We start from the raw sequence: 16,978 nt of genomic DNA, 5'->3' as shown, positions 1-16,978 counted from the left end.
GACCAAAAAACAAACTCCAGCAAGACCAACACCTTGGCTTGGGTTTTGTTTGACAGAATTTCCCCTGATCATATGAGAGGTATTCTGAACAGATTTGGTGAGTGACTGATGAACCTGTGGACTGAATCTCTGGCCATCTCTAAGAGACTAAAACTAAGGAAAAGATACTACTTCCTCCACCACTGGGGAAAATAAAAGCCACAATGAAGGCACAACTGTCTCCAGAGGAGATAGGGAGTGAACAAGGGAATAACTAGCACAGACTTGTCTCCTGGCACAATCCTCCTTCTAGAGGCAGTAAATGATTCCTTGAGGAGAACAAGACGAGCTGTGCTTATAATCCATGGATCCTAAAGCACATAGATTCACTGATCCCCATTCAACCTACTTTTTACACCTTCACTCCCAGCTGGTTACTACAAAGACAACTGCTTCTACTCAGAAAAGTCTGCAAAAAACTGAGAAGCTTCAGTTAAGAATCCCTTTCTTACTTCAGGAAAGAAGGTAATTCAGTTTTTAGAGGAATAAAATATTAAAATATAGCTGGAGAATCTACATCTCTGGGGAAAAATTCTCCTATTAACTCTGCCACAGTTTTATGCAAAACATCTAATATTTACCATATGTCAGATATTGAGAGGTTGCTTCCACCTTGTCAATTTATTATTCCATTCAATAGTTTTCATAACAACCCTCTGGAGAAGGTGTTATCATCTCCATCTGACATTTGAGGAAACTAAGAGTCAAAAAATAACTGGCTTATAGAATTTGCCAAGACAATGCAATGTTTAAGTGTTGGAATTCAAATCCTGGGCTCTTGTATCCAAATTCAGTACTATTTCTAGCATAACATAATTGCCTGCCACTTATTAGTAGTGGATAAATACACTTTGCTTTTGGGCTTTTGAAGAAGTTTAAACAATAGGATATATATATACCCTATATATATTGCTAGGCATTTTAAAACTGTTCTTTCTGTAATCTTCAAAATGCCCTCTGTAGTTGTATTCACTTCACCTTACAGAAAAGGACATCAAAGCATAGAGAGGTTAACACTTGGTCTAGCATCCATGGCTATAACTTGGTGGAGGCAGGATTCAGACTCAGATGGTCCAGTTCTGGAAGCTGTGCTTCTGTATGGAGTAACCTGTCCAGGCCAGCAAAGCAAAGGACTGTGCTCACAGGAGAATCATCCAGGCTGGCTGCTGAGAGATGTTAATGAGGATACCAGGACTTCACTCCACTGTGAAAAACAAAACTCTATTGTTTTCAGGCTTGGAATATATTTCTTCCAAAATATCTTCTATGTATAGATATTGTTAAGGAAGCTTTTATTCTCATCATTATAATGCATACATTTTCCAAAGTTTCAATAACAACCAAATTTTATAATCAGAAAAATAATTTTGAAAAAGAGAGCAGTTAAAAAAACAGTTTTGTACCACAAAACTATTTTGTACCACAATTTTAATAAAACTATGAACCCAACAGACAAGGTTCTTGCCCTCATTTGGCTGGCAAAGATACACAAATAAGTAAAGAAACAAAATAATTTCAGACTTTGATAAGTATGAGGAAGAAAATAAATAGGAATTTATGAACAAAAGAATGACAGAGACACTTACATAGGGTGTTCAGAAGAACAGAATAATTAGGCTGGAAAGTGAAAAATGGGCTCCAGATACATTTCCAGGCAAAAAGAACATTTAAAGCAAAGAACCCAGTCAGTAAAGAAGTTGGCGTATTCCGGGATACAAAGAAGGGTCGTGTAAATGAAGAAGGGGGAATAGGAAAAGACAGATCAGAAAAGGGAGAAGGGAAGAAAATGGTAAAATAGGAAGAAGTCAGATCATTCAGGGGCTCATGTGTCACAAAAGGAAGCTTGGATTTTATTCTAGGTTGGGGAAGTTATGGAATGTTTTTGCATAAGGAAATTGCATGATCTTATTTACACTTTTAAAAGGTCAGTCTGTCTGCTGTGTAGAGAATTGATTGTATAGAAGCAAAGGCAGGAAGCAGAGAAATCATTTGGGAGACCTTTGCAGTAATTTAGAGAAATAATACGGGTAACTTGAACTAGGAGGGTGCAGGGGAAAGAGAGAGAAGCAGATGCATCAGGGCTCAAGGCATATTTTAAAAATAAACAGAACCGCAGCTAAACTGTATTTGAAGGATAGTAGAAAGAGAGATGTGCTATTAAAACATAATGAAAGTTTTAATTCAGCATTCACTTCAGCAATGTGAATCAGCTATACATATACACATGCCCCCTTTTTTGGATTTTGTTCCCATTTAGGTCACCACCGAGCACTGAGTAGAATTCCCTATGCTATGCAACAGGTTCTCATTAGTTACCTAGTTTACCCATAGTAGTGTATATATGTCAATCCTAATCTCTCAGTTCATCCCAACTCCTCCTTCCCCTGCTTGGTATCCATACATTTGTTCTCTATGTCTGTATCTCTATTTCTGCTTTGTAAATAAGTTCATTGGTATCGTTTTTCTAGATTCCACATAAAATTGATATATTTGTTTTTCTCTTTCTGATTTACTTCACTCTGTGTGATAGTCTCTAGATCCATCCATGTGTCTGCAAATGATACAATGTTGCTCCTTTTTATGGCTGAGTAATATTCCATTGTACCACATCTTCTTTATCCATTCACCCATCAATGGACATTTAGGTTGCTTCCATGTCCTGGCAGTAGTGCAGCAATGACCATTGAGGTGCAATGTGTCTTTTTGAATTATGGTTTTCTCCTGGTATATGCCCCAAAGAGGGATTGCTGGGTCATATGGCAGCTCTAATTTTAGTTTTTTAAGGAACTTCCATACTGTTCTCAATAGTGACTGTATCAATTTACATTCCCACCAACAGTGTAAGGGGGTTCCCTTTTCTCCACACCTTCTCCAGCATTTATTGTTTGTAGATTTTTTTGATGATGATCATTCTGACTATTATAAGGGGATAGTTCATTATAGTTTTGATTTGCATTTCTGTAATAGTGAGCAACGTTGAGCATTTTTCATGTGTTGGTTGGCCATATGCATGTCCTCTTTGGAGAAATTTCTGTTTAAGTCTTCTGCCCATGTTTTGATTGGGTTGTATGTTTTTTTGAAATTGAGCTGCATGAGCTGACAGATAAATTCACAAGCTGAGCAAAAACATATAGAAGATGGAAGTCATAATGCAGTCATCTTCTCCCCCTCCCAATCTCACTCTAGCTGAAGATAGCAAGACACTGTGGTAATGCACATTAAGACAGAAATGGACAGAATCATGGGAGTTCTTATTGAACACATGAGTACCCCTTGACCTGAGAATCAAGTAACATTTATTCTGACACAGAAGAATGGGTTCCAAAGTGCTGTGTTCCCCAGCACAGCACTGCATTCTTATCACAGAGAATAGATAGAACTATTTCAATATGGTCATATTATTTATATATTAATTTTTATCGTTCAAGAAATGTATCCAGATGGCCTCTTTCTTGGCATTATTTTTTTCAGAAGTTTTCCCCATCAAAGTTGGTTGATTTACTTATGAAACTGTCAGATAATGGTACCAGAGAGAATGAATCAACAAGTTAGGTTGGAAGATAGCCAAATGTCAATTTCTAAATGGCATCAAAAGTCACACATGTTTTCCTGCTTCAAAATCACATGATCCAACAAGGTGTTTGCCTACAAGCAACTACATTAGGTGAAAACTCAAGGAGTACGTAGGAAATGCAGTTTTCCACTCATTATAAGGAAATTATAGAAACCCTTCTAAATGGAAGATCATGTATATCCCCAGTCATCACCATGACACTACTGTTTGACATAGCAATAACTTCAGCCTACCCTTAAGAAGGTGTTTGCCAAGAAGAACAATAACTCAATATATTTAGTTCAAAAGGAGAATTACACATTGCATTCTCCTACTGGGATAAGCTACATGAGGTGTGGGTTTTAATCTCTTGTGTTCATTGCTGTATCCCCAGTATCTAAAAGTAAACACTCAATTATAATGAATTAATAACAAGTAAATAAATCTCAGTTTCTTGTTTGCACAAAGAAAATTAAGCTCCTCTGCTATTCCAGGGATATTCAGTAATTATGACCTTTCACAGCTCGCAGACTCATGAAAATCTCCAACACTCCCAACAACTCCAGCACCATCACTGGCTTCATCCTCCTGGGCTTCCCTTGCCCCAGGGAGGGGCAGATTCTCCTCTTTGTGCTCTTCTCTGCTGTCTACCTCCTGACCCTCATGGGCAACAGTTCTATCATCTGTGCTGTGTGCTGTGATCAGAGACTCCACAGCCCCATGTACATCCTGCTCGCCAACTTCTCCTTCCTGGAGATCTGGTATGTCACCTCCACTGTCCCCAACATGTTGGCCAACTTCCTCTCGGATAACAAGCTCATCTCCTTCTCTGGGTGCTTTCTCCAGTTTTACTTTTTCTTCTCCTTGGGTTCTACAGAATGCTTTTTCTTGGCTATTATGGCATTTGATCGATACCTTGCCATCTGCTGGCCTCTACGTTACTCCACTCTCATGACTGGACGTCTCTGCATCAATCTTGTGATCAGCTGCTGGGTACTTGGTTTCCTCTGGTTCCCAGTCCCCATCATCATCATCTCCCAAATGTCCTTCTGTGGATCCAGGATTATTGACCATTTCCTGTGTGACCCAGGTCCTCTTCTAGCACTCACCTGTGCTAGAACCTCAGTAATGGAATTTTTTTGGGCAATCATAAGTTCTCTCCTCTTATTTATTCCTTTCCTCTTCATCATGGGGTCCTATGCTCTGGTCTTGAGAGCTGTATTGAAAGTCCCTTCAGCAGCTGGACGAGTAAAGGCTTTCTCCACCTGTGGGTCTCATCTGGCTGTGGTCTCACTCTTCTATGGTTCAGTGATGGTCATGTATCTGAGCCCAACATCTGAGCATGATGCTGGAATACAGAAGCTTGTGACTCTGTTTTATTCTGTGGGAACCCCACTCATTAACCCTGTGATCTACAGTCTGAGGAACAAAGATATAAAATATGCCCTGCAGAAATTTCTGGAAATACAAAAATAAGAAACTTGTTAAAAAAAAAAAAAAGGAACTCTTTGGGCAACTGGGCTATCTTTATACTTCTTCAGGTTAAAAAAATCTTAAGTAAATAACTAGTACCAACTCAACGGACATGAGTCTGAGTAAACTCTGGGAGTTGGTGATGGACAGGGAGGCCTGGTGTGCTACAGTCCAGGGGGTCACAAAGAGTCGGACATGACTGAGTGACCGAACTGAATTGAACACTTCGAGAATTTTTCATCCTATTGTTGAACCTATTCATCATGGCTATTTGTACTTTTCCCAAAATCTTTATGACAAAGGACTCAGAGACTTTATCCAACTCCCTCATTCTGCAGATTAAGAAGCTGAAGAATGGAAAATTTGAGTGATTTGCTCTGATAATAACTTTAAAATGCTTAGGAAAATCTCCTTTATGCTTCTAGTTCTACTCATAAAGAGAGAAATACGTAATAAACTATAAGAAAGTATTGGGGGTTTGACATTCTGGTGTACAGCCATCAGATATTCTTTCATCTAAGAGGGGGAAATATATATCACTGATAAAAGTCTAAACTGGTGCAACTTCTACTTAAGACCTTGCAAACAATTTCAAAAAATTTAAAATTTACATATCCATTATCCCAGCAATTGTACTCACTCCTAGGTACTCAATGTACACATATAATCATACATACATGAAAAATGCATTTTTAGAAGCCACTTAAATGCCTGTTTATTGAGACATATTTCAATATGTATGACATATTCATGCAATGGAGTATGATGCAGCATTTCTTAAATAAGAGAATTTTAGAATACAGATATGGAACTACCTCCAACTTACATTTGTTATTAAGTGAATAAATGATGCATAGTATGTAAGTTGTCATTTACTGATGAGATTATAAATTTATCCTCGTGGTTTGAAAAAAGAAATATCTTTCAAAGGATAAATAAGAAACCTAACCATGGTTGCATTTGGGAAGAGGATATCTTGAATTCAAGAAAAGGAAAAAAGACAGATTTTCACCCTTTGGTATCTTTGAAACAAAATTTTATAGATAATAACGATAGCTCTACTGGTAAGTTTTCTGAGAACTGAAGCCTAAGAAACAGTCCCCCAAAATTCCTGGGTTTCTTGGGGAATCTATGCCATAGGCACAGACTGTCTCCAATGCAAACAAAGGAGCCAGGATCCAAAAACCCACAAACATCATTTCATTCAGACTTCTCAGTTCTGGAGGGAAAATATGGGAAATATTTTGTTCTCTGAAGACGTTTTCCAATTTCAAAATTGGGAAAGGAGTATGTCAAGGCTGTATATTGTCACCCTGCTTATATAACTTATATGCAGAGTACATCATGCAAAATGCTGGGCTGGATGAAGCACAAGCTAGAATCAAGATTGCCAGGAGATATATTAATAACCTCAGATATGCAGATGACACCACCCTTATGGTAGAAAGCAAAGAAGGACTAAAGAGCCTCTTGATGAAAGTGAAAGACAAGAGTGAAAAAGATGGCTTAAAACTCAACATTTAAAAAATGAAGATCATGGCATCTGGTCCCATCACTTCATGGCAAATAGATCAGGAAACAATGGAAACAGTGACAGACATTATTTTCTTGGCTCCAAAATCACTGCAGATGGTGACTGCAGCCATGAAATTAAAAGACACTTGCTCCTTGGAAGAAAAGCTATAACAAACCTAGACAGCATATTAGAAAGCAGAGACATCACTTTGCCAACAAAGGTCGGTCTAGTCAAAGCTATGGTTTTCGCAGTTGTCATGTATGGAAGTGAGAGTTGGACCACAAGGAAGGCTGAGCGAAAAAGAACTGATTCTTTTGAACGTGCTGTTGGAGAAGACTCTTGAGAGTCCCTTGGACTGCAAGGAGATCAAACCATTCAATTCAAAAGGAAATCAATCCTGAATATTCACTGAAAGGACTGATGCTGCAGCTGAAGCTCCAAGACTTTGGCCACCTGATGTGAAGAACTGACTCACTGGAAAAGACTCTGATATTGAGAAAGATAGAGGGCAGGAGGAGAAGGGGACGACAGAGGATGAGATGGTTGAATGGCAATCACTGCTTGAGTCTGAGCAAGCTCCGAGAGATAGTGATGGGTAGGGAAGCCAGGCGTGCTGCAGTCCATGGGGTCGCAGAGTCGGGCACAACTGAGCAACTCAACAACAACAACTGAAGATGTGTGGGAGGAAATGGTTTGTTAAAGTGTTAACTGGGACTTCCACCAGGTGGCACTAGTGGTAAAGAGCCAGCCTGCCAATGTAGACGACCTGGGAGACCTGGGTTCAATCCCTGGGTCTGGAAGATCCTCTGGAGTAGGGCATGGCAACTCACTCCAGTATTCTTGCCTGGAGAATCCCATGGACAGAAGAGCCTGTCCCTGGTGGGTACAGTCCACAGGGTCACAAAGAGTCTGACACAACTGAAATGACTTAGCATGCATGCAAAGTGTTAATTAGTCTAGTTTCAGGGCTATTATATTTACATTTCTTATTGTTCACTAATTCATTAAAAACACTTAGTGAATACCTGTAATATGTCAAGTATATATCTAGGAAATGAATCAGATAAGTCAGTAAGTCACATTTCAGTCCCTCATGGAGTTGACAGTCTAGGATGAGAAAAAATTAAATTGTGAGATGTGCTATGACCAAGAGAGAGATTAGTCGTTAGAGGAGTCAACTGGGGAACAGTATATGCAAACAATGGAGAGGTAAGTGGTGAGAGAGCAGGAGAATGTTATCTGAGTATCTGAGTATTTCACACAGATAACTATAGCTCATGAACTACAGGGTCACGTCAAGGTAAAGATCAGGAGTGTCCCTGACAGACATTCATAGAAAGGGTCTCTAAGCCTCTTAAAGAAAATCTGTCTCATGGTTTACAGTTTACTGCTACTACAAGCAAAAGAAATCTGATTGTATTATATGACAAAATAATTATTTTATCATATAAAATATGATATAATAATAGTGTATCATATGATTTCCCTGAGGGTAAGAAGCAAGAAAGCTGAAAATTGCTTCAGCTCTTTGCATAGCAGCTTACATTCATCATTTTATCTCAAATGCATTTGTAACATAGTAATTATTTGATAATAAACATCTTAATTTCTCTTTCTTATTTATATAATACTTGTTTATTTTAAAAAATTTCTTATTTTTTAATTTATTTTTTAATTGAAGGATAATTTCTTTACAGAATTTTGCTGTTTTCTGTCAAACCTCAACATGAATCAGCCATAGGTATACATATATCCCCTTTCTTTTGAAACTCTCTCCCATCTCCTGCCCTATTTCACCCCTCTAGGTTGATACAGAGCCCTGTTTGAATTTCCTGAGCCATACAGCAAATTCCCATTGGCTATCTATTTTACATATGGTAATGTAAGTTTCCATGTTACATTTTCCATACATCTGACCCTCTCCTCCCCTCTCCCCATGTTCATAAGCCTATTCTCTATGTCTGTTTCTCCACTGCTGTCCTGTAAATAAATTCTTCAGTAACATTTTTCTAGATTCTGTATATATCTGTTAGAATACAATATTTATCTTCTTTCTGACTCACTTCACTCTGTATAATAGGTTCTAAGTTCATCCATCTCATCAGAACTGACTCAAACGTGTTCCTTTTTATGGCTGAGTAATATTCCATTGTGAGTATGTACCACAACTTCTTTATCCATTCATCTGTCAATGGACATCTAGGTTGCTTCCATGTTCTAGCTATTGTAAATAGTGCTGCAATGAGCAGCACTATTTACTACACATGGGATACATGTGTCTTTTTCAATTTTGGTTTCCTTAGGGTATATGCCTAGGAGTAGGATTGGTGGGTCATATGGTGGTTTTACTTCTAGTTTTTAAAGGAATCTCCATACTGTCTTTCATAGCAGCTGTATCAATTTACATTCCCACCAACAGTGCAAGAGCATTCCCTTTTCTCCACATCCTTTTGAGCATTTATGGCATTTTAAACATTTTTTAAACAGTAAAGTATAAATATATTTCAGTCACCTAACTTCCACTGTCCAGGGTTCCATATCATTAAACTTTAGTTATTCATCTCTTTAGATGTGTCTATGTGTGTATGTATAATATAGAGAGAGTATATAATTTATATTAATGTATATGATTTATATACATATGATTGTACACATACACACATATAATTTTACATATATGGTCGCAACAGAGAAGCTGTCTCTCTGCATGCCATCTTCATTTTTTTAATTAATTTATTTATTTTAATTGGAGGCTAATTACTTTACAATATTGTAGTGGTTTTTGCCATATATTGACATGGATCAGCCATGGGTGTACATGGGTGTACATGTACATGTTCTTTTCCTCTCTTGTTACCTTTATTCTTTCCCCACTTCTCTCCACAATTACCTCAGTTCAGTTCAGTTCAGTCGCTCAGTAGTGTCCTACTCTTTGCGACCCCATGAACCACAACACGCCAAGGCCTCCCTGTCCATCACCAACTCCCGGAGTCCACCCAAACCCATGCTCATCGAGTCAGTGATGCCATCCAGCCATCTCATCCTCTATCGTCTCCTTCTCCTCCTGTTCTCAATCCTTCCCAGCATCAGGGTCTTTCCAATGAGTCAGCTCTTCACATCAGGTGGCCAAAATATTGGAGTTTCAGCTTCAACATCAGTCCTTCCAATGAACACCCAGGGCTGATCTCCCTTAGGATGGACTGGTTGGATCTCCTTGCAGTCCAAGGGACTCTCAAGAGTCTTCTCCAACACCACAGTTCAAAAGCATCAATTCTTCGGCACTCATCTTTCTTTATAGTCCAACTCTCACATCCATACATGACCACTGGAAAAACCATAGCCTTGAATAGACGGACCTTTGTTGGTAAAGTAATGTCTCTGCTTTTTAATATGCTGTCTAGGTTGGTCATAACTTTCCTTCCAAGGAGTAAGCATCTTTTAATTTCATGTCTGCAGTCACCATCTGCAGTAACAGGCAAATTTGGCCTTGGAGGGGCAAAGGCTAATAGAGTTCTGCCGAGAGAACTCATTGGTCATAGCAAACACTCTCTTCCAACAACACAAGAGAAAACTCTACACATGGACATCACCAGATGGTTGACACCAAAATCAGATTGATTATATTCTTTGCAGCCAAAGACAGAGAAGCTCTATACAGTCAGCAAAAACAAGACCAGGAGCTGACTGTGGATCAGATCATGAACTCCTTATTGCCAAATTCAGACTGAAATTGAAGAAAGTGGAGAAAACCACTAGACCATTCAGATATGACGTAAATCAAATCCCTTATGACAATTACCTCACTCTCTAGTTAAATAATCAGTATGAATAATCTAATGTGTATCCTTCCACATTAATCTTAACGCACATGTAACTGTATGCTTATACACACATTCACACGACTCTTTATGACCCCATGGACTGTAGCTCACCAGGCTCTTCTGTCCATGGGGATTCTCCAGGCAAGAATACTGGAGTGGGTCGCCATGCCCTCCTCCAGGGTATCTTCCCAATTCAGGGATCCAACCCAGGTCTGCCGCACTGTGCACAGGTTCTTTACCATCTGAGCCACCAGGGAAGCCCTTATTCTAAACTACTTATACCTTTATTTTTATAAGATAGATTTCTAGGAATGTATCGATATTTTTGGATCAAAGATCAGTACGCTTAATATTTAGATATTGTTAGATTGTTTTCACTCAAGGCTATGCACAATCACGTTTCCACTGTTAGCATAAGTACCCATTCACCCTTAGGAGCTAATAAAATTACTTTAAATTTTGCCAGTTTGGTGGGTTAAAAGAGACAGTCCACTTCTTTTACTAGTGATAGTTGAGCATTTTTTTCCTCATGACATTGGCCAGTGGATTTTCTCTACTATTTGCTTGTTAACATTCTTATCCATTTTTAATTTTTCATATTTTTCTCAAGAAAAAAATTTTTATTTATTTTAGCTATTAACACTTTATCTGTCAAATATATTGCAAATATTTTTCTCTACCATTTCATTTGTGCTTATAGTATCTTTACTAAAATTTTATTACACATACTGAATATTTTTCCTTGTACTAATGGCTAGAGATTTATAAAGAATAAAAATAAGTCAATTTGGATTGTCAAAAGAGGTTATTCTCCCATATATCAGAAAAGGGCAGCATTAGCTACAGGGCTATCCAAAGACAATTCATGAGCTCTGATTAATTCTCATTCCACAAAGATCTATAAGGTCCAGATTATTGTCGAGTAGGTTAGAGATTACAGGGTTTGAGGTTGATTTCACTGCAGAACATACCAGTGATGTGATTATTGTCTGCATTTTAACTGAACTCCTAGATGTAGAACTCAAGGAATGTAATATGTAATCTATGACTGGAATGAGGGTACAGGACAGGGCATCAGTGGGTCCATGTCACAAGTTCAGTCAGTTCAGTTGCTCAGTCGTGTCCGACTCTCTGCGACCCCATGAACTGCAGCACGCCAGGCCTCTCTGTCCATCACCAACTCCCGGAGTCTACCCAAACCCATGTTCATCGAGTCGGTGATGCCATCCAACCATCTCATCCTCTGTCGTCCCCTTCTCCTCCCGCCCCCAATCCTACCCAGCATTAGGGTCTTTTCCAATGAGTCAACCCTTCGCATGAGGTGGCCAAAGTATTGGAGCTTCAGCTTCAACATCAGACCTTCCAATGAACACCCAGGATTGATCTCTTTTAGGATGGATTGATTGGATCTCCTTGCAGTCCAAGAAACTCTCAATTGCACTCATCTCACATGCTAGTAAAGTAATGCTCAAAATTCTCCAAGCCAGGCTTCAGCAATACGTGAACCGTGAACTTCCAGATGTTCAAGCTGGTTTTAGAAAAGGCAGAGGAACCAGAGATCAAATTGCCATGTCACAAAGAAAGTGATAAATAATGTTAGGGAGAAATGAGAATTAAGCACATAAGGACATGAATGAGCAAACACAAGAACACTGGAATACCCAGAGCCACCCATGCTGGGATAGTGCAGCAGATGTTCAGGTACCAATCATTAGCAAAGAAAGAGAGAGCCAGTACTGTTCAGTTGTGTGCAGGGAAATGAAGCAGAAGTGAGAAAATAAGCCAGAGAAGAATAGAGTGTTGGATTGAATATTGATAAATATGTTGTGAACTGTGCAGACAACACACAAGAATGCAGTCATTGCCCTAACAACTCATCAACACAGGCTCAAAGAGCAATGGACCCCAACACCCATGACCTAGGTTTGGATTCTAGTTTTGTCATTTACTAGCTGTGCACTGTCAGAAAGGGATTAAAATCCTCTGAGCCTCAGTCTCCTCTATGTAAAAGGTAAAATTAAATCTAACATTTCTAAAATCCACACTGTTCTAATTACTATTAAATCCTAAACAAATAGCATTTATTTTTATAAAGATTATTCTATATTTTTGCTTAGGCTGGGGATGGAGGAGAAGTTACACCAGAAGGGCTTATGGCAGTCTTTAACTCACAATTCAACAAATCTAAAAAGAAAGATTTTACTTATTAAGCTTATTCACTTATTAAGTTTACTTACAAATTAACTTTCTTTTAATCATTGGCAGGAGATACAGTGGTAAACAGAAGATAGGTCTATCAACAGACTATCCAAAGCTTCCTCAAAGAATTAAAACTACAAGTGCCATATGACTCAAAAATCCCTCTTCTGAATATTTATCCAAAGAAATTGAAATCAACACCTTGAACAGACATCTGCACTACCATGTTCACTGCAGCTCTATTCTCAGTAGCTAAGATATGAAAACAACTTAAATGTACATCAACAGATGTATATGCAAAGAAAATATGTATAAATATATATTGTGTATGTATGTATGGAAGAAGGAGGACTTCCCTGGTAGTTCAGCTGGTAAAGAACCCACCTGCAATGCAGAAGACCCTGGTTTCATTCCTGGATTGGGAAGATACACTGGAGAAGGGATAAGCTACCCACCCCAGTATCCTTGGGCTTCCCTGGTGACTCAAACAGTAAAGAATCTGCCTGCAATGAGGGAGACCTGGGTTCAATCCCTGGATTGGGAAGATCCCTTGGAATAGGGCAGGACACCCCACTCCAGTATTCTGGCCTAGAGAATCCCCATGGACAGAGGAGCCTGGCGGGCTACAGCCAATGGTGTCGCAAAGAGTTGGACACGACTGAGCAACTAAGCACACAGCATGGAAAGTGAAAGAGAAAGTCTCTCAGTCATGTCCGACTCTTTGCGACCTCATGGACCATACAGTCCATGGAATTCTCCAGGTCAGAATACTGGAATGGGTAGCCTTTCCCTTCTCCAGGGGATCTTCCCAACCCAGGGATCGAACCCATGTCTCCCACATTGCAGGCAGTTTCTTTACCAGTTGAGCCACAAGGGAAGCCCACAGACCACGGAAAAAGGCATGAAAAGAGGGGAGAAAGTGAGGCAGTGAGGAAAGAGAGAAAGAGGGGCAGGGAGGGACGAAGACAACAAGAGGGGGAAGGAGGGAAACAGAGAAAGGGAAAGGGAAGGAGAAGGGGGAAAAAAGAATGAAGAAAAGGAGGAAAAGAAGATTTACTCAAACCAACCATGTGTGTGTGTGCTCAGTAGTGTCCCACTCTTTGCAGCCCCATGGACTATAGCCCACCAGGCTCCTCTGACCAACCATAATGGGATTTAAAACCAGAAAATGATGATGGGTAACCTGACACCAGACAGGAGTATGAAAAAAATAGTGGTATCACTCTGTAATTTTTTATAGTATTGAATTAACCAGTGGTACAGACATTCTAGGAAAATAGTCTGTAACAATATGTCTTGAAAGCTCTTCAGAAATCAGTTGGCTTGGCTACAGAATGAAGTAATCTCTACTGTACATGCTCTACAAGAAAATGGTTCTATACTTCAGACATCGACCACTGAGTCACAGCAATCTTTTGGGCTCTCTAAGAGAAGAGGCAATAGCATTATGCTCACAAGTGGCATGTTAATCAAGCTGTGTCCTCAGTGGAATATTATCTTTTGAAACTTCTCTTATAAGAAAGCTTATTGCTAATAACCAATTAAGAGAAAAAATCAGTGACCTGTCACAGGAATCCATTATTCCTTTACCTGGAAAATCTACATGCATGCTCCATCTTCCAAAGCAAAAAGGCCTGACTGCAGATAGGTGGTGTTTTGATGATAGTACTCTTTTTTTTTAGATTAATTTTAGGATTTAATTTTTTAATTGAAGCAAAATTCATTTAACATACAATCAGCCATCTTAAAGTATACAATTTAGTGGTATTTAGTGCATTCACAGTGTGGTACAGCCACCACTCGTCTGTAATTTCAAAACTTGTTCATCACCCCGGAATAACACCTCATATCCGTTACAGTAAGTCACTCCCCCTTCCTCCCTCCCCACATTACCTGGCAGCCACTGATCTGCTCCCTGTCTCTATGGGTTTGTCTATTCTGGACAGCCCATATAAAGGAATCAAACAATATATGACTTTTTGTGACTGCCTTCTTTTACTAAGCATAAAGTTTTCAAAGTCACCCAAGTTGTAGCGTATTTCAGTACGTCATTCCTTTTTGTGACCGAGTTAAACATTTTTTATAATAATTAATCTGTTTGATGATAATACTCTTAGAGGAAACATTATAATGAATAGCACCCACCTGACAAAATCAACATTTAATTTGCTAAAAAGCTCAACGGAAAAAAAATTAAACTTGTTTGAAACTGGAAACAAACTCGATTATCTAAAAAGTGTCACAAATGGTGGCTAGACCAAATATACCAGCCCCTTTGTCTTTATTGGCGTCCCCAAAAATAAATCCTGAGACAAAGATTCCAATGCAGAGTTGATTTAGGTAATGAAGGGAAGATTGATAGAAAAAAGTCAAATAAGGAAGAGAAGTCTTCCAACAAAGGGTAGTCAAACCAACTCCCATTGGGAGTAAATGCAGCTAATCCCTCTGGAGGATCCCAAGGTAGGCAATTAGACATTCCAGACTTATCCCAATATTTTGCCAAAGGAGCTGAGATACTGATACTCCAATTCCAATCTGTCCATAGCTGAGAGTTTTGGAAAGTGTGAAGGTCATTAACTTCCAGCCTGGAAGAATGAAAAATGGGCAGCCAAAGCAGGTTTCCCAATCATGAAAAAACTCTCAGGAAAACAAATGTAGAAGCTTGCAGTTGCACTGAGGTGGAAAGGAGGAGAAATACAAAGGGGATATGGACCAGCAACCCATGAGCTCTGTTACAATGTACTAATACCACCTTCAAGAATTCTGTGAGAAAATATTTTGAGCTGAGGGAAACAATGACAGGAGAGGCTACAAAAAAAAAAAACAGAAAAGAAAAGAAAGAAAGCAAAGAGAACACTTCATAAGTTATCTCCCTTCTTCATGATTAAGTTAATCTCCTGGGTTCCTCACTCCACAGGCTTAATTCTCCCACTTGTAGTCATCAATTCACAGTGTTCTTGTCTGCTTTTCAGAGGGTAAAATTATTCGCCCCACTGAAATATATGATATTCCACTGTGTGTCTAAGCAATTTAATCTGACAGTGACACAAGGACTTCCACAAGAAAAAGTGGGGAAAAGATAAAAAATATAAAATATGGACCTACTGTTTAGCACAGGGAACTCTGCTCAATATTATGTGGCAGCCTAGATAGGAAAGGACTTTGGGGAAGAATGGATACAGGTGTATGTATAGCTTGATTCCTTTGCTGCCCATCTGAAACTATCACAACATTTTTAATTGGTTATACTTCAATATAATAAAAAAGTTAAAAAAATATATATATATATAGAATTACAACAAGGGTAACAATAGTTACAGCTGAATTGCAACGGTCCTTGTTTGCCAATTTCAAATCTCATGTTGTAATCAGAGGGAAACATCAAAGCAGTTCAAACAAGGAAGTTAAACGACCTGATAAGTCATTGACATGAAACTCCTTCACAAATGGGACAAAGGGAAAAGAAATGGGTTGTGCTACAACACCTGTACCTCTGTCAAGATGAGGAAGCCTTAGATCCAACTCCCTGATGCAGCCCTGAGTAGAGCTAAGGAATGTTCTGCTCTGGCGTCTCTTGGACCTAAGTTAACTATCAAGACACCTGCTTGAGACAGCTGTTTGAGACCCACAGGGCTCAACCACAAATGAGAAAGAGTAGATCTATAAAACGAACAGGGAGGTCCTGGAAGGGGATTGATTCCTGGAGTAACTGCACAGTCCTCTATGGCTGAGGTCACATCATACCTCCAACCCAGCTCTTCCTTCAGGAGAATCAGAGAAGACTTTGTTCCCAAAATCCATAATTGACAGCACTCACTAGAAGCCCAGGAACATCTTCTACATAACAGCCACCACACTGTGTTTTTTTAATAGACTTTCCCTTAAACAGCACTCTGAGTTGGCTCATATTGTCAAAAGATTGATGAAATCTCATGCCATCACTGAGAAGTTTGGGGCTGGAAAAAGTAATGTTTTCTACTCTACTGGGAGACAAAGGTAGAAGGACCACAGTCTCCTGAGAAGACAGGTCCCAGAGGAAGGGAATAACTAGTAAGAATAGTCTCCTAACACAGAAATCCTTCTGGAAGTGGTAAATAGATCCTCATGGATTCTCACTCTCTGGAGTCTCTGCTTATAATTTTCGCACCCTTCAGCAAGCACAGAAAGATCTTCACCCAGTTTCTACTCCTTCACCCCTTGATGGTTTCTGTAGAGAAGACCAGCTCTCCTCTCCAAGAAGACCAGACACTCAGAGAAACTTCAGGTCTGGATAGTCCTCTTGTTCAAGAAAGGAGATGATATAATGCTTAGAGGAGAAATAAATATAAAAGAGTGAGAAAACTACTATCCTCTAAGTAAGGCTTCCTTTTACTTTGC

The 16,978-nt window shown here is 39.2% G+C and overlaps 2 protein-coding genes across 9 annotated transcripts in view; one reads left to right on the top strand and one right to left on the bottom strand.

Moving 5' to 3' along the window:
- LOC145512707 (uncharacterized) overlaps positions 1-16,978 on the bottom strand; it is a 199,225-nt gene that overhangs the window by 115,712 nt on the left and 66,535 nt on the right. Inside the window, exon 4 of one of the 8 annotated variants that reach the window (XR_014058688.1) lies at positions 9,432-9,741. The exons of 6 other annotated variants lie outside the window; for them this stretch is intronic. The gene's annotated coding sequence lies outside the window, so the exon portion shown is untranslated. Of the gene's footprint in view, positions 1-9,431; positions 9,762-16,978 lie in introns of those variants that run through there. One more of the 8 variants, XR_014058692.1, reaches the window with a different exon arrangement.
- Positions 4,127-5,068, top strand: LOC145512694 (olfactory receptor 11G2-like). Its single transcript, XM_081506985.1, has one exon. The coding sequence runs from the start codon at positions 4,127-4,129 to the stop codon at positions 5,066-5,068; it is 942 nt and encodes a 313-aa protein (XP_081363111.1).

Source organism: Giraffa tippelskirchi, chromosome 7, assembly GCF_054371585.1.
Source record: "Giraffa tippelskirchi isolate mGirTip1 chromosome 7, T2T-mGirTip1v1.2.pri, whole genome shotgun sequence".
In the NCBI taxonomy this organism is placed as follows: Eukaryota; Metazoa; Chordata; class Mammalia; order Artiodactyla; family Giraffidae; genus Giraffa; species Giraffa tippelskirchi.
This window is presented reverse-complemented; position numbering and strand designations above follow the sequence as displayed.